The sequence below is a fragment of the Varroa jacobsoni genome, unplaced genomic scaffold (assembly GCF_002532875.2).
Source record: "Varroa jacobsoni isolate VJ856 unplaced genomic scaffold, vjacob_1.0 scaffold_33, whole genome shotgun sequence".
Lineage (NCBI taxonomy): Eukaryota > Metazoa > Arthropoda > Arachnida > Mesostigmata > Varroidae > Varroa > Varroa jacobsoni.
Window position 1 is genome coordinate 148,559 of NW_019212935.1, and position 27,433 is coordinate 175,991.

A 27,433-nucleotide genomic window follows, 5' to 3' on the forward strand; every position below is an offset into this window, starting at 1 on the left:
TATATAAAAGCGAGTATCTAAACAAAAAGAAAAATAATAATGAATGATGAATCATTCATATTATTTAACTCTCGTTACACCTTTCTTTTCTATTATAGTCTATAATAATAGCAAATATTACATACCCACGCACTCTGACGAGTACGTTTCGAAACAAAGAAAATAATTGCCTCCCCAATACCAACACCCAACCCGTATTATTTTTCATCATGGAATTGCTTTAGGCAGCTGAAAGCCATTTTGCCGACATCTTCAATACGGCTACATCGGCTACTAAATAAATAAAGGACAAGCTTTACGGAATTTCTTCCTCATTCAATCATATATTACAAAGTTTACGTCCGAGCATAACAACGGAATAAAAATCAATAGTGAACGGAAATAGTCGAGCCATATGTATTTGATGTTGAACCACAAGCATTTGCCGGCTGTTGTGAAGCAGCCATTACACTGGCCCTTGTGCTTCATATTCCCAATAATCACTACGGAGATATATACGTAAATAAGAATTAGTACGGCTGAATAGAAAACACTAATATACACCCTTCACACTTATGTGCCAAATACGTTAAAACGTCAGATGACAATGACTTTTTTTTTAATTCGATTTCCGTATTGTTTGCCCAATGTTTGATTTCAAACCCATGAAGAAGTATACCAAAGGTATGATGAGTTAACACTGAAGGTCCTATCGAAATTCAGGAATGCGGCTTACGACTAGTGTATATGCAGCCGCGACTAGTGTATATGCAGATGTTCCTAAGTGAAACCGGCAACGTCCACGCCATCAAAGATACTGACCGCATGATACCGGGTGAGATCCCAAATCCCAGCGGAGATCTGAATCTCAGCATAACAGTTATCAATAGGATGATTCATCCTTGTATAGCTGAATGATGCGGTCGAAGCGATGGTCCATGTGAACGAAGTTTCTCAGAGCATTCTATGGGACCTCAAAACTTACAAACATTGGCTGTCCGCTACTAGTACCACTAATAGTTGTAACTAGAAAGGACGTCGAGCTGCAACTGGTCTATATATAGTCCACCAACAAACACAATTCTGACACTGCACTGCCTGTATATGCACTTACGTTATAAGTGGAAATTCGTACAGCTACAACGGCAGCCAAATAAATTTGCAAATATCTTTCTATTCAAGAGTTCAGATTAGGCGATTCTAAAGATCCGATAAAGGCATGATACTGATCCTACTAAAAATCATTTTAAAAATTGTAATTTGTATTACGATAACATCAGCAACTTCGTGATGGTACTCTGGTTTTGGAAATGTTAATATCTGGACAATGGGTCGAGCATTTGGGTCGACGTTTAAAGTTGTACAGTTCTCAGTACGAAGAAGAGATTAGGAAGAAGAGACCCGTCATATTGACTATTTGGTTAAAACTGCTACATAGACGTTCTGCAATATTATTGATGAAATAAGAATGGACTATGGACACACAACAATTTAAGCTCACCCTCGGAGATGTGTTCCGTTTACCCTTCGATTGAGTCGTAACGCTATTACCTTTGCCCACAATTGCTGCACGTTTATGGATTACGATCAACGATTGATCGAATGAACGTCGTGTGAACAACGAGGTAAGCAGTAATTTGATAAATGGCTCACGAAAACCGTAGTTTATTTGCCTCGATCATTACAAACTCAGATGATCTTGCACTGGCGCAGTAATTATAGGACATGTTCGACGCGAGATTTTTCTTCGTCACGATAGCGTGTGCCCTGCGCGTCAAATGGGCCTACATCACATTTTTACCTACCACACATGTTTATTTACCTCATTTCCAACAAATAGGGCTAATACCCAGCGCCGAACTGGCACCCAACGGTTTAGCAATGCTCACTTTGCCAAACAGGCAAAAGCTGAACGACAAACAAAGTGCAATTTTAAGATAGATCATAAGAGGTATTCGAGCAAACGAAGGACGCTTCTTTTTCATTAATGGAACAGGTAAAACGTATTTATATGGAAAAATCAAAGCATGAACGTCGTTCTTCTGTGGTTACCACCTACACAGGTGTTGCTGTTCAGTTACATCGTACAATTAATTTAGCATTCGCAGTTTCTGTGGCCCGTCGAAATAACAGAACCGTAACTATCTAAATGTTTTCTGTTTGAAGCCTCGGTCTTCCATTTTACGTACAGTTCATAAACCAACGCAGCTTTTGATAAACCCCAATCTCCCTTTCGCTGGAAAAATAGTCGGAAAAACTCTGGGGCAATTTCACGTAACCGCTACCAATCAACATTAAACCCGGCGTTCTAGGCTCGACGATTCTCATCGAAATCAAATGCAGATGTGTGAGCTATAAGCGTATTTGCGCGTCCAGAATAAAACCATGGTTACTACAAGTGGAGAAGTAGATGAGTCGTACGGCGCTGATGTGGACAAAAACCTCACCGACACAGTTTTAAGGCTTACATAGCAGGTTATTCGAAATCAGGTAGGGTAATCGGTATTTGATCGATCACTCTTCTAAAAAACAGATGATCTAAGGCACCGATCATATTATTTTAATGCCCTGTTCTAAAGATTGATGATGACACTATTCCAGTATTCTCCAAGAAGAGCTATGAACGTACTTTACCAATTAACCCTTAACTACCACGGAAAGGCGAGAAAATCAGCAACTGCTTACTTAAAAAAGAATATCTTAATACCCATAGACCTAAGAAGTTCCGCTATATTGATCTGCTACATAACCTATTATATTACCTCGATCTTCACTTATGGTACTCCAGTGATCCCTAAAGCTTATTGATTCGTAGTCTTTTACCTAGCCCTAACACAAAAGTGTCATTCTACGACAGCTCATAATAATAATAAATAATAAAAAAAAAATGTCAATGAACCATTGGAATTCGCCAACATGCAATCGCCCTTTATCCCTACTGGGCACCAAAATAAAAGACCGAGTAATAATAAACCGGGTTGCAATACACCGAGGTAAACCTTTCCTATGTATAATTTCTAAAGAAGGCCTCAATCCGGTTAAAAGAAACATATTGCTTTCGCCATGATGAAGACACTGGATAATTATACATTCGATGTTCATAATGTTGTGTTGTAGCAGATCTTTAAGCTATGAAATTGCGTCGACAATAGCTAAGTTGTTGCATTAGCAATGTGTCAATATATGGAAACGTTTTTGGGCCATATGTATATACTAGCATCTGTTATATTATCATATAAATTAACAATGTTAATTATATTTATCTGTTATATACACGTGTCTTTCATCAGCTGAGATAACTCTTGTTTTTGTTACATGAAAGGTCTTATAATATATTTGTACCTTAATATACATACGTGTAAATGAAAAGTATGCTGTTCAATTATAGTACACGCTTTTGTATTATAACTTGAACTAACGCTTTAGAAAATTTTTTTCTGTTAATATAATACACATGCAATACATAAACAAAATATAGGCTTTGTTAAGGACGTGTTAGGAATTTAAATTAATATCTATACCTTCGTTCAATATAATATAATGTATAATACTGTTCGACGAGTTATGTTATTATTAAATATTTCTATGAAATGATTTTTTAGGCGTTTCCTTTCTTTCTAAAGCTAGGACGTTTGGCTTTGTAGCTACGACATGGCCCTGCCGACCTTATTAACGTTCATTCCGACGACAAAAGCAATCGGTCACTATATTTTGCCTTGTACGAGGCCTTTAACCACGTTGCATAAATGCAGGCTATTTGGAGCCAGCAAATAACGACTGAAACAGTATCCAACTCTAGCGTATAACGTACCTTCACTTTCGATGAAAATAAGACATATTTAGGTGGTATCACCACGTAGGTGAGCGGTATAGCCATAGGTCGAAAATAGAATTTGTCACAGAACGCGCTCGCGATGTGTGCGGCCATAGCAACAATAATGTTCCGTGGACTCAACAGCGCCAGGTTGCGTTTATACATTTGGAACCAGCGGGTCGAGTCAACTGGGGCTGGGATGATCATAAGACCTGTGCGCTGGTCTAGCTCTATGGCACATGATTGTAGAACACCCACATTTGGATCTATAAACACTCGATAAGCATTCCACTTGAATCAGATTATTGTTAGATTAGAACATACCCTTAAAATATACACGCGAATGATAGACATTGAAATAACATTTTGGTTGCAGATTATCAGATTGTTCGTATTAACCTTATAGTCGGTGGGGGTTTTCCGTGTCAAAAGTTGTGTCAAAAATTGATGTCAAAAGTTATTTTATAACTTTTAAGAGTTTTTGGATAACTTACCACGCTCCTGTATTACGTGGCAATACATTGATTTCGCCAGATATTTAAAGAGTAAATGGCGCCTCGCATCTCCTATCGCCAAACCGTTTTTACTACAATCCTCTGAATTCGATGAAAGAGCTGGGCGTTCGTTGAGCACACGACCGTTAAGTGGCGGGAACGGCTTCATCGAATAGCATCGATCTGATGGTAGTGAAAGCCTAAAATACCGCTCTCTTTCGTTGATACTCCGGCTGCCAGTTTCTGTTTCCGCATCCCTGGTTGAAGTGAAAATCGTATGATCTGACAGTTGCATTGACGTGGGAGTGCCCATCGTCGTGACTTCAGTAATACGTGATTCTTGGTCGATGTTCCTGGGCCTTATGCAAGGTCGACAAACGCCCTTCATCGAGGCGGACCGTCTTCCGACTTTACACCGTGATAGTTGTCTGTCTGGCGTGGAGCGGACATTCGAAGAGGTGTTATAGTTGAAATTTTGCTTGGAAACATTGCTTGAGCTTGTATCCGCTTGCAATGAGCATTTATTACAACTGTTTGGTGAAATCTTTTGCATTTTGCTTACAAACTCATGCTTAGTTCCTTCCCTTCTTCTTCTCATCTGAGCAGCCTCCCCCGCGGCGGGGTCGGAGGGAGCGAGAAGTTTGTGAGACACATCTACTGGTTCTGCCATGGTTCCAACGCACTTCTGAGCACTGCCACGCGCATGATGGTCCCGAATATCTTTCACTGGAGGGATTGAAAGAGCGTTGCCATCTTTCGCCTTCCTGCTGTTTGGTTCAGTCCAGCGAACATACTCCGACGTTACACGATAACCTTTGTCGCAAATAATCGGATAGTTCTTTGAACAGCTTCCGCCACGAACTGCAACTGTCGTTAGACATTCGTAGGTTGGTGAACTATAGGAACTACATTCTAATCGTCGAAAAGGATCCACTAGGTTGTCAAGTGGTGCATTAACGTTTCCCATAGCATAGTCTCGAAGGTTTGTTGGCGTAGATGAATCTTTTTGATTGGTATCAATGGGATACGAGGTTCGATTAGTTCGTACCCGAAGCTCGCTCTTTTGTTTTGTTGACGGATTAAGCTTGGCTGGTTTCCATTTCATATGACGAACTGCGAAAGCTGGTACTTCCAGACCTTTCGGCACTGCAATATCAACGTTTGTACGTCTTTGTAAAGCTTTAACTGGACGACCTTAAGCTAGCCGGGAAGCGGAGCCATATTTGACAAGCTTTCTAACGTTTAAATCTTTTCTTTAGAATACGCATATCGTTACATTCAAAATTCTACGACGGAACGCACAAAACTGAATTTTATATGAAAAGGCCATAAACGAGCTAGGAAGTCTGCTTCTACAAATAAATAAATAAGAGCTGCTATAAAGCTTATTTTTTTCGCTAACTCGTTTGAGGCATCTAATTTTTAGAGGTTGTTCTGAGAAAAGCATTTTGGCCGAAATTAAAGATGGCTCTGTTAGGATATCATAGTGAGTCACTATCAAACTTAGTTCGAAAGTCTTGTAGAACAGTAATATTTTTCAGCGATATTTTTTTCACACTTAGCATATCTACCCACATCAGAGTACCCGCAGTGAAATCACAATTTCCAATTAGAGCATAAGAAGAAGGGGCTTCTAATAAAGCCATATTATATCGTTAAGGAAGACCTGGTAATTCTTCAGCTTCTATCATAGCAACTGCATTGAAAAACATCTTGAAAGCAAAGTCATTCATTATTGGCTATTACGTTGCGGTCAAAGTTCTGCGTCTTTTGAAATGTATTAGTTTCGAAGTAACCAAACAAACACTTTATACTATAATGTATTTATTTATATACTATAACTTCTGATTTTCCCTTATTGGTTACTTAGTGGTTATTGGCGTTATGGAACCCTCTGAACAGCAGTGCAGTGGCATAGTGCAGCTTTACCAGACAATTTCAATATTTATTACTTTTTTGAGTAAAGTAATATTTACATAAAGCATATCACCAGTTCGCCTCCTTGATGCGCGCAAGTTACTGAGGCCCCTAAATGCGGGTATTGGAGTATAAGTTTCTCGATTCCAATCCCAGTTTTAGCTGCCCTATGCAATCTTGCATTGCGATCAACTGTTCGTAGTGCGTTACCATTTGTGACATCATTTATCCAAATGTGTTAAGGGATTTTCAACCATCGTTTGAGATATTGGAATAGATAAATCTTTTACATTTATTCAACTATAATACTACTTTACACCGGAACTTACCCGGTACTGCCAATAAACTGGGCTTCTCAATCTGTGGCAGCTAGTTTGAAGATTAAGTTCGATGTACGTCATACGTATTATCATCAGTATCAAAGCTATTCTCGAGTAGTTTCTTGCTAATGTATTGACATACTACATCAACATATATTTTACCTACTGCAAATCTTCATTTTATTCAAAAGTTAAATTAGTATCACTGCAGAAATTGTGTATCGCCAGTGTCTAGGCAAATATAATCAAGTGAAACGTGGACTCCATTACGCGGCCATCTGCCATGAATTTTTTACGCGAGAACTGAAAAATACTTGGATAACAGAAAGAAATTACACGGAAGAAATTTTAATCTAGAACTAGAACGATGTTTGTTAGTTCGATAAAGCTGTTTTGTCGTTTACTATTTAAGTAAGTTAGATTATAAAGGACCCAGGACATACCAGTGTCTTCTTTTGAGGTTCGTTGCGTTGCTAACTCGTGGATATTGCCGGTAGCTACAGTGCGTAAGACTCGATCTCTAAGTGGTGTTCCCTGAAAGCCTGTTTTTGATAATTTTCTCTGGGAACTTTTTATATGCCTGGTTTCTTGAGAGCTTCCCTTGGGTGACGTTCCTTGAGAACGTACTTGAAGCGGAGTTCTCACAGACTTCGCCTTAGTCAAAGGCCCTTGAGGGCTCTTACGAGGATTCTCATTTAAGTGAGTAACGGTTTCCTGAACACCTGCTTCCAGTGGGATTTTCGAGTAGTCTCTCATAGCAGAACATTTTTGCATAGTTATCTCTGCTGGAATTCCCGAGGAATTGCCCTTGTTTAAGGCTGGTGGACCAATTTTGCCAGCCAAAGCTCTCAGAGAATCACCTACAAACAAAGCTTCATGAGAAGCCTCTCCAGCTATGGGTTCTTGTACACCCTCTTTAATTAGCATTTCTTGTAACAAATCCCTGGTTTGATCTTCGGCTTTACTCTTTGTTGAAATGGAAATAACGTCTACTAGTTTCTCCAGAGCTCTTAGGTACCTTTGCCTTTCTGTATAACTGGCTTTACTGCTTCGTGAAGCAGGACCGTCTGATTGTGCGGAATTCAATCGCACTCCACTATCGTCTCCCACTTTTGAATCTGCAATATCTTTGTTGGAATGTTGTGATGGAATGATGGATTGGCCTGGGACAGGAGATGCATTTGATTCGGGAAACTTTAATGGCGTCTTTGAAGCTGTACGGACCTGTTTATCCTCCGAAAGCTGTACTGATTTCGGCATTGATTTAGAAAAACGAGACGATTTTGCGTGTTTTTCTGGAGTTCCAGCATTATATTTAGCACCGGACTGATGACTTTGTCCCAGTTCTAGCATCCCGCTGCATGGTGCTTCTCCACGTTCTGCTGTCAAAGCGGTGCGTAAAGCTGGCGCTATTTGGCCTTCCTTTTGGTCATGCAGCTTCACGGGCGGCGACTTCCCTCCACCGTTTGGAGCTTGTTTAGAGGGTGACAATTTGGCTGATGTCAAAGGCGAGCGCTTAGGCTGTAAATTCTTTTCCGCAGAATTGCTTCCACCCTCAAGATTCCCAGATGATTGCATACTTCCGCGCGCATCGTCGCTCAGTGCTTGATTTTTTTGCGATTGAGTTTTCTTAGAAAACCATTTTTTTAAACTAATTTTGAAGCTTCCAGAGGAAGCCCTACTGCCCTTGATATCCTGGGAATCAGATTCGGCAGGTTTAGAAAGCTTAGATCCCTTACTGATTTTCTTGGAGAAGCTAAATATTCCCTTTTTAGAGTTTTTCGACTCTATCTTGTTTTGTGAGATCATCGGCCTTTCTAACAGTGCATTGGTGGTTTTAGAATATCTGTCGTTGGAGACTGGAATCTTCTCGTTTGACGTTTGGCTCGATTTTCCTGCCCTAGATCTTCTCGCTTGCGACTTTTTAGATTGTTTACAAGTTCTTCTATCTCTTCGGTGTTTGCAAATGTTTTCATTTTTTGAGTATTTACAAGCTCTCTTATTTTTTGAATGTTTGCAGTGCCTTTTACTTTTTAAATAGCTACAGATTTCGCCATTTTTTAAATGTTTACAAGATCTATTACTTTTTGAATATTTGCAGTCCCTGTTTTCTTTTAGACCCGTTAGATCACGCCTTACTATAGAGGCATCAGACCGTTTCATAGACAATAGGCGGCTTTTTGAAGCTTTATCAGATCTTTCCCTTGAACTGAACGTCGATTTATCCTTGTTTCGAACCACTTTGAAAGACCCTCCTCTTCCCATAGTAATTTTATCCTTACCACGGTGATTTGGCTCGGCATCCGTCAAAGCGTTGGTCTTAAAGTCAGCTAAATTAGAACATTTCACGTCTTGCTCCTCCAAGAGTTGTCTGCATCCAACGTCCTCTTTTTTGAATAAAACGGGGAGTGTGTGACCTTTGTTTGGGTCTTCCAACTGTTTCGCACTAGGTTTACGATTTTGATATGGCATTGGGAAACTTTTTGGATGATTTACTTTGTCATTGGAGTCCCAAGGTAATTTCAAAACTAAAGCTGCCTTGGGGCTTTTTAGTTGAGCCGGCGACTGCTGACTCGCCTTTGTCAACCGTGGACCCTCAAGGGACTTTACATGGTTGTTAATTTGGTGGGACGCTTTCTTCTTGGGCCTTTCTGAGTTCGAGTATTCACGCCTCACATTACGTGTTTCCAGAATTGTTGAACTTTTAGAAATGTTGCTGCCATAGTGAAAAGGCTTATCATTTGACAACAAACACCTGCCAATTATGGTCGCCCCACTGTTTGCCGTTATATCTCTGCTGATATAACGCTCGCTGGAAACGCTTATTGCTGGCGTGGTGTTTGGCAACTCCGGTCTTTCCGACGTTGCCGTTGATGATTTCATGCTTGCAACGCTAAGATTCGAAAGATCTCTCAACCTACTGATACTTGCGGTAGATACGCTGGTTTTGTTTTCCATACTGTCAAGCTCACTTGTTAATCTATCCATCAGTTCACTGCTCGAGATATCTTTCTTGTTTTTTTGAAGAATGTCACTGAGGAGTTCCGAATCTTGATCGAGGGAATCTTTTTTGAAGGGATAAATGCCTTTCGACCCTTTAAAACTTTTCCGCTGCCTTCGAACTTGTTTTTCGCAAGAAAATATCAATGTGCCTGCTCCTGATACCCGTGTAACTGGCACTCTCTTATAAAAGCTGGTATTCCCATTCGAAACGCTACTCGATAATACTGCAGTTTTACGTGTACTGTCGAAATCGGCAGCTTGGCTTACCAAATTTGGTTTAGGCATAGTGCTAGTTGTGGTATCTTTGCTACTATGGGTATTAATAGTCTCATGAGTATCTCTCATCCTTTTAAAACTGTCGTTCAAGTCGCTGCTTGACATTTCATCCGGAATTAGCTCTGAAGTAACTTCCTCAATTAAGTTGACAACTTTTTTTGTGGTTGTAGACGTGGTAGAAACAGAGGTTGTAATAACAGTCATCGCCATAGGCTTTGCCGTGCCTTGAAGTGGTTTTGCTGTAGAATGTGCAAATGAGTGAACACCAGTCGTATGAATTGAGGAGGCATCGTTGCTATGTGACACGTCGACAGGTTCGGTTGTCTGGTTAAGGTCCATTTGTTCCTGAACTAATCTCGACCTCTTCATTGTGGACGCATTTTTTCCCTGTACACTTTCAGCACTACTTCTTTTTCCAGTTCTATATTTACGAGGCGGATCCTTAGGTTGACTGGGAAATATGGCACGATTCTGAGACTCGATCTGCCGTTAATAATGACAATCACTGTTAGTATAGTGCACCGAGGCATAACGCTAATTTAAAAAAAAATCATGGCCCTTTTGTGATAGATTCAAAAAGTACACAGGATTATTGTAGTAGCTGCTTAGAAATCTGTAACATTACATCGACACCGAACCCACTAACGGTTTTTCCGGAAACCCTGGGGATCTTGATAATTCAGTACAAAATAATGCAGAGACACTTTTCCTAGTTTAGCTAGCCAAATATAAGATTGCGACATTTGTTTCTTTGCCCTTAGTCCAAGCCAAGGATTTCAAGCAATCATCGAGACTCCGTTTATTTAAAACACTCACACTGTTTTTGCCACCAGGCTTATTCCATGTAACTACTTCATGACTTCGACTACTGCAATTATGGTGCGCCTAAATGCAGAAGTTTTTCGTAGACCGGGTTTCTTTCATGTTAATATATGATAGAACAGTCCCCATTATAGTGCAATGGTAGTTTCCTTGCTTAGGAACATGTGGTAGTCTAGGTTCGAATCCGTGTGTAGACCATCCACTTCGAGCTGGGAGCCAGCTGTTGGAAGTATACTTAAAGGCTAAAATACTGGAAGTAAAACTTGAAACATAGGATAGGACAACAAGGAGTTTTAAGAGTACTTGCGGCCGAGAGAAGGCCTGAGACCCCTTAGAGCTGATACCCTTGCGGTGCAGTTTAGTATAATCCAGTGTCCAAAGGTTGTGCGATAAATCAAAGTCAATAGGAGGCATGTTACCCGAGCATGCGGGCATTGAGACACGCACATTTGCGCATGCCCAAAGGTATCACATCTAAGCTAATTTTCCCGATTGCATATGATTAATGCAATGATTCTATTCAGTACTTTCGTGCTCATGCGCAATGTTCTGTCGATGACGGCAATCATACAACATAGATTATTCCGTAAATGCTTAGTTGTTTGTTCTTTGTTCTTGTTCGTCTTTCACGAGAATCTACTATGGATAATACCTGTACGTAAATCTTTTCTCATGCAACACAGACACAGTCCCCTAAATTGGGCATACATACGCACGCAATATCTCGTGTTGCAACGCTCAATTAAATAGTAGTATGATTTTGGTTAACCTGAAAGATATCGATTTATAAAAGTTTACTGGCGTATCATCCGAATGCTAAAATTATTTGAACAAAGTTAAAAACATCACCAGAAAGTGAGTCCGTTAAGTTTTTATCCAAACCACATTACCCTTCATATAGTACAAGAAGCGCCTGACGAATGTTGCAGCGCTAGCCCAGCGTTTAAGCATAGTCTATCCTGTTTCTTTCTTTGACCTAACGAAGTGTTTAAAATGCGTAGTTTCCATTTTTCAAACGTTGTGGATAATAAAAAGGAAGCGATGGAGACTGTGCGATAAAAGGAACCGGCAGTTGTATTTGACAGGAACAAGAATAACAGGAAAAGATGTCTGGGATGTGTAGATTCCGAGCAAATGTGTTCTTTCACTTCGAGAAGCGCCAGAAACCAGCAAGTACTAAAACTCGGAAAAAGAAAAAGAAAAACGAATATTCTGAAAATTGCACTGCAACAATACCGTAATTGTTACTTGCATCGTTGTAAGTGCGGGTCCCGAAATCTATCCCACTGATATTATTGCTTTTCAGGCGCTGATGTTATTGAAGGCTAGAACTGATTAATGATGAAATGTAAAAAGCATTCCAGCAATGCAATTTGGCATATCCAAAAGATATGGCATCCGTGGAGCTTCGAGGCTTCAGTGAAGTATCAGGCAGGAGTCAGTAGACAACAGTTTCGCCGATTTCGATCCGATCTACAAATATACCGATAACTATGATAATATTCCTATTCTAAAAGCGTTATCGACATCAACCGCGCAAAGTTTACAGCAGCGCTATAACAACTTCGGTCCCTTACACAGATCGCAATTTTGCTCAAAGGGACAAAACATTTTTAACGACGGCATGAAATTCGATTTCTTTACGACATTAACAACAAGAAAATTCACCCGCCAAATTCAAACGTCGATTCTCTGGACACTCATGTTCTCGTACGAGACTTTCAAATCATCGACGTACAAATTAAACGTTATGAGCTTCTTACCGATGACACTCTCAAAAGCGTCAATGATACCTATTGACTGTACATATATTTCCAATCAAAAGAAATATTCTTATCAACGCCTTTGTAAAGACAAATTTTCCAAAATATTTGAAGTCGTGTAACAAAGCTATTTTCAAGTCTAAAGACCACCACAATTACAAAAACCATTTTCGTTATATATATATATATATATATATATACAACCAAGCGTAGACATCAAGCTATAGACCTTCTGACAGTGTTTTTTACATTTTGCTTCTTCTTAAATCTTTCGAACAAATGTTTAATTAGTTGGTCACGCAAAACGATGCTCTTTTGTATTTGATTTTACCTTTCTTTACAAATATAAAGGGCATTTTGTTCTCGTTTTAGAAGAAAGAGATAGTATGAGTTTTGTTTAAACTACCGATTCTTCTGCTCGGACAGATAGTCGATGGTGCTATCAAAATCGTCAGTACAATGTACAGGAACCAATGTATCGTTTGTCAATGTATCGAAACATAAGACTCTGTTATTTGCCAGTAACGCAGCGGGAAGTCTGCACAATCTTCTTGTTCGGTTCAAAGGCCTTTGAATCAATCCTAGTTCAGACCGGGTTACGGAGCACCTGTTTAAAACTCAATATTAAAACTAGAATGGCCTGAAGCCACTTTAGCATGTATGTCTTTAACACAAATAAGAATTTTTTTGTACTAGCCTTTACAAGTTAACTAAAGGTAAAGTAGGATAAAGCACGTAAAGAAATTGCATTATGGCTTATTTTTTTTACAAATAGATTTAGAATACTTATCAAAACGATATGGGGATATGTGGATATGTGAATGTTAGGTCATATAATAAAGAGCTTGTCACCTATTACATTTAATCTGGTTTGTTTAGTCCATAAGAGTTGAAATGATTTTTATTTCAATATTAAGAACAAAGCAATTGATTTAAGTAACCTACGATTTAATATGATACGTCCGAGTCTGCCTAATTCAATAACACTTTGCATATGTATAGCTGCGGCATAGGTATACGGGGCCTTTTTGGCTGGCAAATAAAGATTGGCAGTTTTATTATAACATAATCTAAGCAACCAGCCAAAATGAGACGAATTGTAGATGATTGTAAAAATGTTCCTTATCTTAAATAAAGAGGCTATCCAGATAACGAAATTGGCACGATAATGAGGATAGCACTGAGATAGACTAGAAGCAACTTGCGTTTAGTTATTGACGGTCCCTTCATTGTTGTGCGTAGTATTTTCATGGTGACCAGGAACTCCATAGATTCCAGACGGTCTGTATGGCGAACGTCTCAAGGGATGCCGAACACCGCTGTCATCGTCGGCCTTGCGATGCCTGTTAATAGAGCCCATTTTGCCCATAAGTCGAATTTTATGCTCGGCCGTGATAGGACACACGCCGGCTGTCCTCGAAATACTGAAAATAGACCGGATTGCATCGTTTTGAATGTCCCTTCAAGGTGTGCCCTTTAAAATATCGAATATTTGTTGTGGCAGGTTAGTTAACCAAGCTACGACGCAATAGGAAACACCGCGAAAAACCTGACCTGCATCATTAATGGAAACCTACGCTTTCACGAGACTAATCGATTGTACTAGTGTGGATAGTGATGCTAATGAACGACAGCGTTACACTTTTTTTTAGTGTAAGAAGTTTCGGTACATGGATGGTATAACCGCTGCATCAGCCATCTAGGGCGTTCTTTATAGAAGAACGCATAAGACGAAGTGACTGATGTCTGATCCCCATACTGCTGTTCAAGCCATCAACGAGACGAGGAAGACTTTAGAAGTCTAAAGGAAACCTTTTGATAAAATCAATGAATGACACTGCCAGAATCGACGCCTACGACGACGTCTAAAGCATACACATTTAAGAGGTTATGCCGAGACAGTTTCGACCTGGTACCACAGAAAGGCACAATATTTGTATCGAAAACTGGATTTCTTGTACCATATGGTAACTTGAGATACCGTATTTGGACTTTGCATATAGCTGATGTGGAAAATTTATGAGCGTTCACTCGGAAGCGCCTAGGAGAACGTTGGGCTAAATTGACGGCTTAATCTAAAAACATAAGCGTACTCTTCGCTATAGTACAAAGGGAGTCGTGAATAAATAAAAATGAAATGGAAAATTTGTCTTGTCATATCTCTTTTGCGTGCCACGATCCAGCAACTCGAATTGTCGATCCAGCAGCTGTTCGATTCGAAGTTCAGTTCCAAAGCAGACACACCCAGCCTCATAGCCGACGGTAGGGTATGTAATAACTAAAATTAAGCTAACCGTATTCGGGTTAGTAGAAGTATGATTAACCTGGGGTAAGCTTAGCTGAGCGGCGTTAAATAGTAATGGACGTATTTAACTGCGTCTTCCTCAAGTGCAGTAGAACGCCTTCACATCATACCAATTTATGCAACCGATTTCATAACTCTTGCGCGTTCTTACTTTATTAGAATTTAATGCATCCAGTATCTAAAAACCTGTCAAGGTTCAGCGTATTCTACCACTTAAATGGAAAGCAATGTGTCAAAGTCAAGGTTTGACTGTTCCGGTCACCCTCCTGAGATGATACGCGTATTCACGTAGATAAGGCCACTTTAAGTACAAGGTTTTGCATTTATTTACCACTGGATGAGGTGCAGAGGTTCCAGCCGCTCGGCTAGTATATCGGTAAGTGGATCGTGACTTACCTTCAGCGAAAATCTTAACACATCGCTCTATTAACAATCAGGTGCGCTTGTATTACTCTTAGGTCTTGAAAAAATGGCCATCTCCTCTAAGAGCTGCATCAGATCTACATCTCAAACTGTCAGTAGGTCATATGGCCAAAGGTGTTTACTGACCTAATCGTAGTTCTAATTCACATGCGAAATTAGGTTTGCCGTGATCTTTAGAATTATATTATACGATTCCGTGTGATAGAAAAACACTACACAGACGTATGTATCATTTTACCTGTCCTTTAATCTATTTGATCAAATCTTTGCTCTCGAAGTAAATACAGGAGCTAATTTTGAGATTACGATCATATATAGTTCACATCACACTTACGAATGATCACACTGATGAATTATGTTTCCAGGGGGAACAAAATCCATGCCTAGACTAGTACAGAACGTTGGCTTTTTTTCTGCAGGGTATGCAAATGGTATTAAGTAAACCACATCCAATACACAATCTACGCCTATGTAGTCTTTAAAAATACTAGTCTCAGGTTGATAAATAGGAATCAACATCTTTGCATCTTTACCACGCGGTCATCCATATAATCCAACAAATTTTTCTCTTCTATGAGCTTTCGTAAGGTTGTGATTATTCTGTGCTTACCGCTCGAATCTAAAATAAAGTGAAAAAACATTATTGAACTAAACTTAAGAATACTGTACGATGTTGAATAATAATAGTAGGTTCGGAATTTAGCCCAAGTATATGCCAACCGAGGCTTTTTTTCGTAGGTAAAGATAACGCTAAGAAACTCCCTTGGTAAAAATAACGCATGAGATTGATGAATACCATACTTCTATGTAGTTTTCTTCCGCACGTTGTTTGCCAGATGCTTGCCTACCAGAATATACGTAGCTTCATGCTGCATCTGCTGACCAGAAACAACAAAACAACTGTTGTCTCCTTTCTTAGAATAACATGGTTCTCATATTCGACTTAAGAACTCGCGTCACACCCAGCTAATTTCACTAAAATGCATTTGTGTAACATGCATCAACGTTATTTCTGGAGTTCACAATAAGACAAATGTGTTACGAATGTCAAATGCAGCCAATTCTGTCTTTTTAAGCGCGCAAAAACAATTTGCAAGCAGAAATCAGAGAATATTGTTGAAGGACCCAGATTTTGTGCTTCTGTTTAACTGAAAAACGGACAGTCTAACAGTGTGTCATTAAGAAAAAACATTGCTGAACAAACAAAAACACGCTGAAAATTAGGTCTGTAAAAATGTTTAATTTAGTTGTGTTATTATTAAAATGTTTATCGGTGTGTTATCAATGTTGTCAGTTAATGCTTTTAGTACAAAGAGGCCTAATATGGTCCTATTTGACGTTTTCTAAAGCATCTATACTCGTATATCTGTTTAAACTGGACGCTTGTGAATTTTTCCTCGCACTTCCTCGGCTTGGAAAACTACAATCACTGATTGAGCAACCGGCCCTTGATTCTTGCGGAGCTGTACCTTTCGATCTATTATTCTACACTCAGTAAGATAAAAATTAGAGCCAGGTCCCGGCTATTGGTGAGCAGTAATGCTGCGAGTTTTCATATCTAAGAATACATGAAAACCTCTGCGGTTTGATGAGCGTTGTTTTTACGTGAGATCCTTTATCTGTTCTCCAGATGTTCCAGTAAGGATATAATGGCTACATATAGATGTCAATACCGTTCGACGGTTATTTCCTTAGTTTCCAACAGCCCAGGATACACGACCTAATTCATGTCAAGCAACGAACCATTTCTTCTAGCTGAACCTTAACGAGAACTTACTTTGCCTAAAATCACAACAATCTAATATAAACTACTATGTGTACTATGTCTAAGCATAGCTTATATTTGTGCTCCCGCATATGGATAAACCTCGCAACCTCACTTAACATTGTATATGCACCTAAGCCCTCATTCAAGAGGGCTTCTTCGCGTTCGAGAGACCGCTGGTCCCAAATAAAATTATTGGCTAATATAGTAAGAGCAATATTTCGGCGATTGTACTGTACAAGTTAACATGTTTACATACCTTCAGAGCCGTGGACGGCTGAGAACTGACTCGAAACAATTTGACTGACTGCGTAATAGTGCGCGTCTCATGTAATTCTCGATCGCAGTCTTCAGATGGTACGCCCTAATTAGAAGTCACCGCACCGTCAAATTATATTACAAAAAACAGGGGCTAAATGATCACCGAGTAGATAGGCTCTTTGAGGTTCCAGTGGTGTAGGTAATTGAAGTGTAAAATTTTATAAAAGCAGTTGAAATTTTCATAAGCGTTTTAGAACCAGAGCGAGAAATTTATTTTGTTACTCGCATGTACAATACTAAACATATACAAAGAAGATGACGTTTGCTTACACAGGCAAACTAGTCTTGAAATGTCCATTAGTTTTGGCCTGTATAAAGCACGTGTATTGCCGAAGCTAAGTCGATGCGGAGATGTGTGTGGCTACCCCGTTCTCCTTATTTTTTCCTTTTATTTGCTGTGGCATCACATTATACGTATTTGATTACCGAGGCTCTTTACATATTAGTCACAGTTTGCATACATAGCTATAACCCTGGCTACATTATGATAACATAGTCGACAGAAGAAAGAGGACGTCGTGGTCATTTTTTATCAGCTAAACGCCATATTCAAATATTTTCAAATACGTAAGTATAAAAAAATAGTGGATGCTTACGATCAATGCATCGTCTACGTACATTCGCAGGCGAACGATCCCTTGACGATCGACAGGCCAGTTCTGGTACCTCGGATCGATTTCGGATTGTTTGTCGCGTGACCATTTTTGCGTTCAGCTCTTTCACCGGTTGCCCATCCTGAACAAGTTAAGGCATCTCATAACTTCTTTCCAATGTCGAACCTAAACTATGCGTAGCTCGTAATGTTTGAATATGTGAACTGCAGTTCGCTTGTTTATATATTCATAGGCTAGTGAATACGATAGGCACATTATATACGAATGATCTATGTTGCTATAAGCTGACATTATTAATATCATGTACTCTTATCAAAGAAACCGCTCAGTGAAGGTACTGCAACGCATGATACAGTGTGCTATCTATGGCACGGTCCAGCACATCCTTTACAGACACGTAGTATATAGCAAATGGAAGCCCAGTGCACCACATTGGGTGTGATGAGACCTACGTATTGCAAAACGCATAACTACGTGCCGGTTAAGGCCTCTTCAGCCTTCATTGGTTGGCTCGCATGTGTAATAAAAGCTTATCTGTTCGATCTTCCTGCCCCATCCACTCCAAAACAAGTAGGAAGAGTGGGCAACAGCAGATCTGTTACACGTAGCGTTTGACGCACGTATATGATCAACAAAGCACTACGTAGCGCGCATTAGGAACGCAGACCTGGCTCAGTCGAGCTTCTCCATTTGCACCGATGAGAAACATTCCCACTCTACTTGGAATTCATAGAAAGCTACCGGGACTATTTTAATTTCAAACAGGACAAATCCTTCATAAAGGAAGTTGGAGGGAGTTGGTATAGTCAATCTCGTCATCATCAATCGTCACAATTTTGTCTGTGATGTGCTCTGCAAAGCTCGACCCTTTGTAGCTAAAGCTACACCTGCAGCTGGTCATGTAAAGGCCGTTCTGCCTATATGGAGCGCGTCAAAGGCAGTAAAAATTGCTTCGGCGACGGAACTTTTTGGCCTCCATGTTGTCAATGTTAATCATTTCCCCTTTAGTCCTACTGCATTCATAAATAAAGGGGACTTGCGGTAGCTAGCTTGCTGGACATGGAATAAATTTCTAAAAATACAAGATCATCGGCATAAAGTAGCATTTTCACCGTGTTCGGTTGGGTCTTGAACACAATACAAATTACTTAACGCCAAAGCGAAAAGCAACAGACTCCGACTATCTCCCTGTACTACGCCGGTGGATTAGATGAACAGTTCAAGCAGGGCTACCTCACCATCTAAATTTTTTAACATTTCCTGGAATTTTCCTGCAGAATCGTTCGACTCAGATGTAGCATGTTTTGATAGACTTTACATTGTGCAAGCTTGATTTATCGCCGTCGCATCAAATGCCGATTTCAAATCCACGAACATGGCTTAAAACGCCTTTTTTGACCGACGTCAAATACAGTGCATCTCCTGTCGCATACTGTAAGGATGGAGCTTCCTAAGCGGAATCCGCGCTGTTCTCTAGGAGTAAGTGGACAAGCTTTCAAGAATCTAGTCAAACGCCGTGTGATAAACAAGAAACTCACAGCAGTAGCTTTCCTTCGTGATTACTCACCTTGACGACAGAACATGAGAGGCCTATTCAACTACTGCTGCAGGCGAATATGTCAGCCGCACTTTTCAAGCCCTCATTGTGGGCCAGATCCCATCCGGTCGCTTCGTCTGATTAAAGCGCAAGACCTCAGACAAGTAGCACTCCGTCTCCAGCGCTTCACACAAGTGTTTAAGCCATACACCAGTGTACGAAAGTGCTGTCTGTGATAAAGTGCTTTATAAGCGCCGCAGAAGCAACAGGGCACGATTCCAAGCTCCCTTCGCGCAGCCATTTACGTGGCTCCCTTTCTATTTCTATTATTAACTTATTTGCTTGTCGCGTAAGGTACAGCCGACTCGAGCATTTTCTCTATCCTACTTTAGGATGTCGTAGAACAACCTCATATCCATATGGCACTTGGTCAGGTCTTTTGCCTGACGCAATACAGCAGAGGTCCGCAGCTGAGGATGTACCACAAGTTGTAAGTAGGCCACATCGTTATTTGTGCGGCGCGGGGTATGCTACAAATCAATCCAGCACGTCGGTTGAAGTGTCAGTGTAAACCTCTCTCGCCTTCACCTTGGAGCAGAATTACGCAGTTAGACTCTCGTTCATGTTCTGTGGAATTGTTCTTCGCTGGAGAAACAGTTCGGAGTCCAGCTGGCGCGTGCCGTCTCAGAGTGCTACCCACGCTTAGTGGACTGTTTCTTCGGATATATCAAGGGTTTTTCCTTTGCAAGTTTGACCCGAATATATCGATGACCGATCTCTCTATATAATCCTCAAACGTAAATGCGGTAATATAGGAGAATAAGTAAGACCCGAAATCGTTGAGCACGTCATGTAGTGTACGCGTGCAGTCGCTCGATTGTTGATCACCGTGTTTAGATCATCAGCAATTAAGGAAACCGCCGACGACCAAAAAGATACAGTACGAGTGATCGTATTAGTTAGTATCGTCATATTTTTGCTATTCGGAGGGCATACGTATGCTGCCATAATACGACATCGACCGCTCTTCAGCACTATTATATCATCCAAGCATCACATTAACTTCCTAGACACTATAGCCGGGCGTATAAGCAAGGCGAACGACGTCTAAACTCGAACGCTTTTAACTCTCAGGTTTTTGCTAATATGGGCCCAAGATGACAGCAACTATAAAGCCCGAGTTGCTGCCTTTATATTCCACCGCAAACTAATTTCCGTTCGATTCTCTTTATGGTTCATCTCGATTCCGGCTTTGGGACCGACTGTGACTGCCGCAGGCACACGTTATACTATGCTGTAACACACATCTTGATTTTACATATTAGCCAGTGCCTAGATAAGAGGAGCTTCTAGTTTATTTAGGCCGGGAGGCAGGCATTAGTCTCGCCTCCTTGGCATTTTGTCGAGGTCATGTTTTGATAACGGGGTGCAACGATATGAAGCGGTCTTCGTCAGGTTCACGCGAGTCGACCGTAGCCGTCGATCCGCCGCAGGCAGGGACTCGCTCAACGACTGTTTGTGACTCGATTCGCGACTTTCTAGGAAGTTTTATCGTTCTTCTCGGGTTTTTTATGGTTTTGACGGTTAAATAGCTTTTACCCTTCTCTTAAGATACATGCGACTTCTCTAACATTTTTTTTTTGTAAGTACACCGAATATTTCCAATTACTCGTCATTGTGCACGCGTTAACAAGAACACGGTAAAAAAGGTACGTCGTCTTGGGTCGTCGAATTTGCATTTGGTATACGAAAGCGATGATCGACAAATTGATGTAAAATGCGAAAACATTGCTTTAGACAGCGCAATTTAAAGGAACAAGTATGTCAGTGATATTTAGTTTAATTGAATTATATTTACCTCAGAACAATCCTTTAGTAATTGAAAATTTGATTCCTGTCCTTTCGAACTAGTTGGAAGTCTTTTACGATCAGGGTTCCGTAATGAGCCGCCCTAAATAATAGAAAACATGAATCACTAAAAACTCAACGAGTAGTAACATTGCGCACAAAAACAATGTTTTATGTTGACAACCACAGACTCGGACAACAGAGCTCGCTGTAATCTGTGGTTTATTCGAGAAGCTCTCCATAGATCATACTGGAACATTTTTAGTCGCTGAGGGTAGAATTAGTGTCAACAAATATGGCTTCACCAAAATACTAATTCAAATCCAATTACCTAATGGCAACTGCTCTCTTTGGGGGGGCTTGTTCGCAGATTAAAGAATTTCTTAAGACAGTTCCATCGTATTATTCAGAATCACGACAAAAAGTTCAAAAGAACCTTTTCATTGTAACATTTTCAGTTATTATTTATATGAACAAGTCCTCGAAAGGTATAACATCAAGGACCTGCCCTCAGTAGGAGCCTAACCGGAGTAGGTCTTCCTAAACTTACCAGGGGTTCCTACAACAGACCTATGAAAGTATGGCAAACATATAGACAGCCATTAGCTTTAATAATAATACGTATACATGCTGTTTGCTTTCAGGATTTGGTATACTAGCTGAGCTTATGATGAAATACGATAATGTCACACGATTTAAACAGCACAGCGTTATTACTGGCCCAGTCTCAGCAGTCGAAAGTCTTTCTTTAGCGAACAAAGCAAAGCATTTGAAAATATAAGAACTCGAGCTGGTATAAACGGTATTTGTATTATTCTGTTTATGAAATTTCTTCCTTCGAGGAATTTCCTCTCACTTGAGAGTTCCTCACGCTCCGCTTGAGATTTAGGAAAGTTCACTCACGTGATGTTTATAAGCATCACTTATTTTTCAATACTACCATTAATAAATACTAAAAATGAGAGGCTTTGATTAGGCCAACGCCAACATTTGTCTGTTTAACATGATCTATCGAAACAAAGAAGGTTATATAGAAAGTGATTGATACATGTTGAATTGCGTGACGATTTTTAGATTCACAATTGAGTGGCTCAAAAATGTAAATTCCGAGTTCGGATGCGGTGAGGCGGGTTATATTTTTTGGCTATTACAGCAAGTATTGTACTTTGCTAAACCTAAATAGTGTTACCTGCTCAAACACGAACAACGAAAGACAGTTTAGAGACGGAAAAGATTTGAATACTGAGTAAGATTAAGTGGTTTATTTTACAAATTTAAAAAAAAATAAAAAATATTTTTAAAAAGCTTTGAAGTCCTAAAATATCATTTATAATAACAAAGAAAAAACATGTTTCGTATCATATGGAAATATTGTATTATATAGTAGCACTTATATCAATCTAGTACGAATATCGCTTTAAGGCGAACGATGAGGCATATATGGACAATTTTTATCAATACCATATTTAAACACTTGTCTACAGTCAGCTAATGAAAGGTGCTACAGAAAAGTTTTTCTACGTACATACCTTTACAGGCAGAAGAGAACCCTTTGGTGATCGGGATTGGCCATGGGTTATTTGTGGGGTGTATACAACGGCATTAACATCTTCTAGTTGCCCATCCTAAATAAATTGTACGATTTTAAACACGGCAGAAATATACTATAGCTAATAAACATTAATTAATAACGTAGCAGCGTTTAGTTTTACCACCGTTCGGTTGCTAAGGCACTCATGCAATATGGGAAGACGAGAACGACGGAAGTCAACGTTCTGTGAAGTACATTGCTGACTAGAGAGTGTCAAGTCTTCACGATTGCTTATACGCACCTCAAGCTTTACGACGAAAGGACTTCCTGGTTGTTCGCTATCGAATCTGATGAGCTGTTTCGAATTATTCCGGGAGAGCTCGTGCTTTTCACGATTAAGCTGTCGTGATGATTCGCCCTAATGCTCGACAATCCACATCAAGTAAATTGAAAGGTAAATTACAAAAATGTGTATATATATATATATATATACACACATATATATATATATAGAGAGAGAGAGAGGGGGGGCGAGAGGAAGAGAGGGGGAATAGTCCGTTTTCGTATCTAAATCATCGTTTACGAGCATCATCACAGTGTAACTATCATAAAATGCACAACGACGCATTGTAAATGTAATAAGCGAAGACACGAGCTTTATGGCTTTATTATCAAAGTATCACATTGTCACCGTCCTGTAGAGTCTGAGTGTAATGAATACAATTTTTTCCAACTTCAAACAACCCATAGATTAGATGATAGCATAATAACGACTCGTAAGAGTCAAGTAAACTTCATACAAGTTTATTTTTCAATGACCTGACTAACATTCCAGTACAGTCAAACGTTATGGGCCAAGGAGACTGATGCTTGCTTAAATCTTTTTTTTTGCATAGAGTATCCTACGTTGGAGAGCATCTATGGAAAGAAGCGACTAAGCATCTACTTAGATGCAATTTTGTTCTGTGTTAAAAAACGAAAAAAGCACAAGCATCCAATGCATACTCGGCACGGGCATAGCAGTCCATTACGGAAACCTACGCTAATTGGGGTGCGTCCGGCTAATCAGAGCTAGTTTTTTCATCATTAACAATTTTTCCACCGATCCGTGGTCCGACACTGTCCTCTGCTTGGGAAGGTTTTTGATAAGGGTCAGTTTTTTAGTTTTACATCGATATCTTCTAGAATGTATTTTAATTACGTTGAACTTGCATTAGCATCATCAGTCCATGAAAACTACGGTAACGAAATATCTACGAGAAAGGAGCCAGAAGTACGTTGAAATACATCCCTAAGGCATCTCGGGTTCTTTGGGAGAAGCTGACCTTGAACAATTACGATAGCTACCATTCTGCGATTCTCGCCCTTTTTTGAGTCAATTTTTGAGACACTTTTCTTCGTTCTAATCTCATGTAGCCGTTAGCGCCCCATTACTTCTTCAAAAATTAGGACAATCTGTTAGGAATACATGTTACTCCATTGAGAAAACGGCGAAAGTTATTCGAAAGCATAAATAAACCACTAACCTCTAAAATATTGAATAACTGGATACATCTTGCAAAAAGACCAATAGTGGATGCTTTCAAGTGTCTATTTAGCTGCGGTTCGGCCTAACCTCATACCCACAGCAAAGCAGTACCCAAACCAGGAGTACTCTTCTCCTAACAATCTTACTAGTTGTTCTGAAACGAACCGTTAATTTTTATACATCTCGCTATCATATATTGGACATTTCAAAAATAGTGTCCAAGAAAGGAAGCTTCTCGCTATAGTACCATGGAGGTCGAGGCATCATTTGCCTGTCAAACGTGTAAGGTAACATTACAGAAACCACAAAGTGAAATACATGGTTATGTAAACTCTAAAATTTCGGCACAAAAATCAAACGACAGTTAACAATGAAACATACTTGATCCAAATGGAAAAACGTGTTATATGTCTGAAGAAGCGGAAATACATTTTTCGCCTAAATGTCCACTTGTAGCTTTTACACAAAATGCAGCATAAAGGGCATCGCGTGCGGCTCCATTCCGTCACAAATGCTACCTTCACAGATTGCAGTTTGATCCGCGTGCGTGAATGACTATGTAAAAGCCATGTCCACTAATTTTGTCTTTCTCTGAGTTCGACATCCAACAAAGGTATTTTTCACTAAAATTGAGCACTTTGCCAAATTTTATCGGATCGGTCTTCGAAATGCTTCTCACAGAGCGTAATTTTTCCCGAATTCTTCCTTCGTGATTTTTCTATTTCTTATTATATAAGAACGATATATTATCACATGTTCCGACCTATGTAATCAAAAAACATAGCTAAATCCGTTGTCAAATGATTTCGTGGTGCTCAAATGTATGAAACTATGTACATATGTTTGCGACAATGCGGCATGCCTGATGCAGTCAAGGAGCAACGTAGAATTCCAGCGGATGCCGCGCGCGTGAGGCGTTCCATTGAGCCTTTATACTATGTACATGAACGTATAGTAAATACTGAGGGACGACACATCAGAACGGGACCATTAAACTTTATGAGATGTATATATCTTGCACGCCACATTGTGATAACTTTAGCTGTAGAAGCACCTTTATTATTTGGCAAAGATGGTACATTTCTCGAATGATAAATAAATAAATTCAAATTTAATTTTAGAGATTTAAATCACGATGATGCTCTTCGGGTTGTAAAATATTTTCTACCGGATTCCAGCTATTCCATCCTACCTTATCCATTTGTCCTGGGGGAGCCTACAATTTAACTTCTGCTAAGTTGAGCAGACATAGCGATTTCTTATTGCACATGGTGATGACGATGATACTAATATTACGCCACAAAGCAGATCCATAGTGGCTGTACATTTGGTTCATATACGAGAATAAAGGTCAAATCCTGGTTTCTCTAAATGGGTTGAATATGTTGCGGCGCTCCGGTCTGACAGCGACCATCGACGCTACCCCATTGGTGATCCAAAGTAGGTGAGATGTAGCACAGCTTTCTAGCTCTTTGCACTATAACGCAGCTCAGTTACTGCTACCGTTCTCAAAATCTTGAAATGTAGCCTAGGTACCACAAGCCAGTAGGACTGAAGCTAAGAAGAGCACAGCATAGGTCCGGAAAACACAAGGCTTTATCAAAATTACAGATAAAAAGAATTCACGGAGCCTGCCGTTTGTGCATTCGGCGAAAAAAACGTGCCAACAGCATCGGGTCTATGGGGTCACCTGGAGTCGTTTATAAATATACTTGACATCTCGGCCTGCACTCACCCTATGTATCGCTAGATTTGTCGAAAAATTCGGAACTGCTGCTCAGACCGCGTATTCAAACTGGGGCGAGTGCTGAACTCAAGTTTAACGGCTATCTCGTGCACGGAAATATACGCTTGAATGTTTAGTGAAAAATCCCAATGGGCCTTTTTAAGCACCTGTTGTAATCAGTCAGGGCCGCTGCTGACAAGCGCATGCCTTCAGGTGCAAACGTCTGTGGAGCCCCTTTTGCTGGCTTGTTAAAACACCCGTTGGTTTTGGGGCCTATTTTTCAATTCTTGCTGTGCCTGAATCATTTTTTTGTCCTTATTGCATTTTAGCTGGTACGGAAAACGAATCAGAATTTTTCTTAGATTACTGGTGGGAAACTGCTCGCCCTATCGTTGATTATTGTAACTAAACGAAAAATTGGGAACCTATACCTTTTTAGATGCAGGTAATGATTTGGGGTCTCAGACTTACAAAAGGCTTGAAATCCCCAAAATAGTTCCCTTACAACTGCTCTACATGACTAACAAAAGCGACCTCTATTGTTACTTTTTCGTGTTGAATGTAGCAAAAGAAAAACGCATCATGTATCTTCCTCATATCCAAAGAAGTGCGGTGTAGGAAATTGGAAATACAGATCAGTGTTCCCGGCTTCAATAAAATCTATTTTTTTTTTTCTTTACAGCGCTCCAGTAAACCAGCGCCGATGCAATGATGGATGTCGTCAGCCATTGCTCGTTGTACAGAATAATTCAGCAGCCACGAACATCAGGCAACGTGTCTTCTACTGACCTGCCGTCACCACACAGTCCGCTATTCGTTGTCAATTATGTATCAAGCTCTATTTTCAAGGCTCAAATCAGACTCTGGGGCGTGCATCCGCTACGTTAACCCGAATATTTGACGTGTGATTATAATATGAGTAACTTTAACAGAAGTTTTTTTAAAAAGAGTAATTAAATTAATTAAAAGAAGTAATTTCACCAATGAACTTTTTTTTTATCTTTTAATTTGCAACACGGATATTAAACTGATTAATGCACAAAACTTAATTGTTAATTCCGACGCTATGCTAAATGTGATGAAGCATTTTCTACTGCTTATCGATCCATATCATATTTACATACCTCTGGATACATATTGAGGAAAGTCTTCACTATCAAATAAATGTACATACCTTCTCAGACAGATGGGGATTCTTTTTGAACTCAGGCGCCTTGTATCGATTCGGGATGGTTTGTGACGTACGCGTTTCTGGATTAAGATATTTCTGCTGACCATTCCGAATAAATTGTACTAAATTGTTTTAAATGCCCGAGGCGAACAGCAATTATTTTATCAGAACAGTATAGCGGTGCTTTAATAACTGTTAGCACTGTATACCAGTACGCTAAATGACGAACCCAACGAAAAACAACACGAGTACATTACCATTATGAATGGCAAGTAT

The 27,433-nt window shown here is 39.9% G+C and overlaps 1 protein-coding gene and 1 long non-coding RNA gene across 14 annotated transcripts in view; one reads left to right on the plus strand and one right to left on the minus strand.

Annotated features, from left to right (window-relative positions):
- Nucleotides 1–27,171, plus strand: part of LOC111259394 (uncharacterized) — a 39,077-nt gene extending 11,906 nt beyond the window's left edge. For both annotated transcript variants that reach the window (XR_015310605.1, XR_015310604.1), the window contains one exon: nt 26,669–27,171. This is a non-coding gene — a long non-coding RNA (uncharacterized LOC111259394). The remainder of the gene's footprint in view (nt 1–26,668) is intronic.
- The window catches only part of LOC111259310 (uncharacterized), a 37,182-nt gene that overhangs the window by 6,829 nt on the left and 2,920 nt on the right, over nt 1–27,433 (minus strand). For 9 of the 12 annotated variants that reach the window (XR_002679574.2, XR_002679573.2, XR_002679572.2 and 6 more), the window contains 9 exons: nt 27,161–27,256; nt 23,034–23,150; nt 22,731–22,826; nt 21,212–21,304; nt 17,821–17,937; nt 17,141–17,245; nt 6,968–10,286; nt 4,288–5,433; nt 3,791–4,059 (listed from right to left, as the gene is read on the minus strand). Coding sequence is in view for 3 of the 12 variants with exons in the window: in XM_022831291.2 (XP_022687026.2) it covers nt 3,791–4,059; nt 4,288–5,433; nt 6,968–10,286; nt 17,141–17,245; nt 17,821–17,937; nt 21,212–21,304; nt 22,731–22,826; nt 23,034–23,150; nt 27,161–27,256 (5,358 nt within the window). In the remaining 9 variants the exon portion in view is untranslated. The remainder of the gene's footprint in view (nt 1–3,790; nt 4,060–4,287; nt 5,434–6,967; nt 10,287–17,140; nt 17,246–17,820; nt 17,938–21,211; nt 21,305–22,730; nt 22,827–23,033; nt 23,151–27,160; nt 27,257–27,433) is intronic. The other 3 variants (XR_015310583.1, XR_015310592.1, XR_015310590.1) reach the window with 1 other exon arrangement.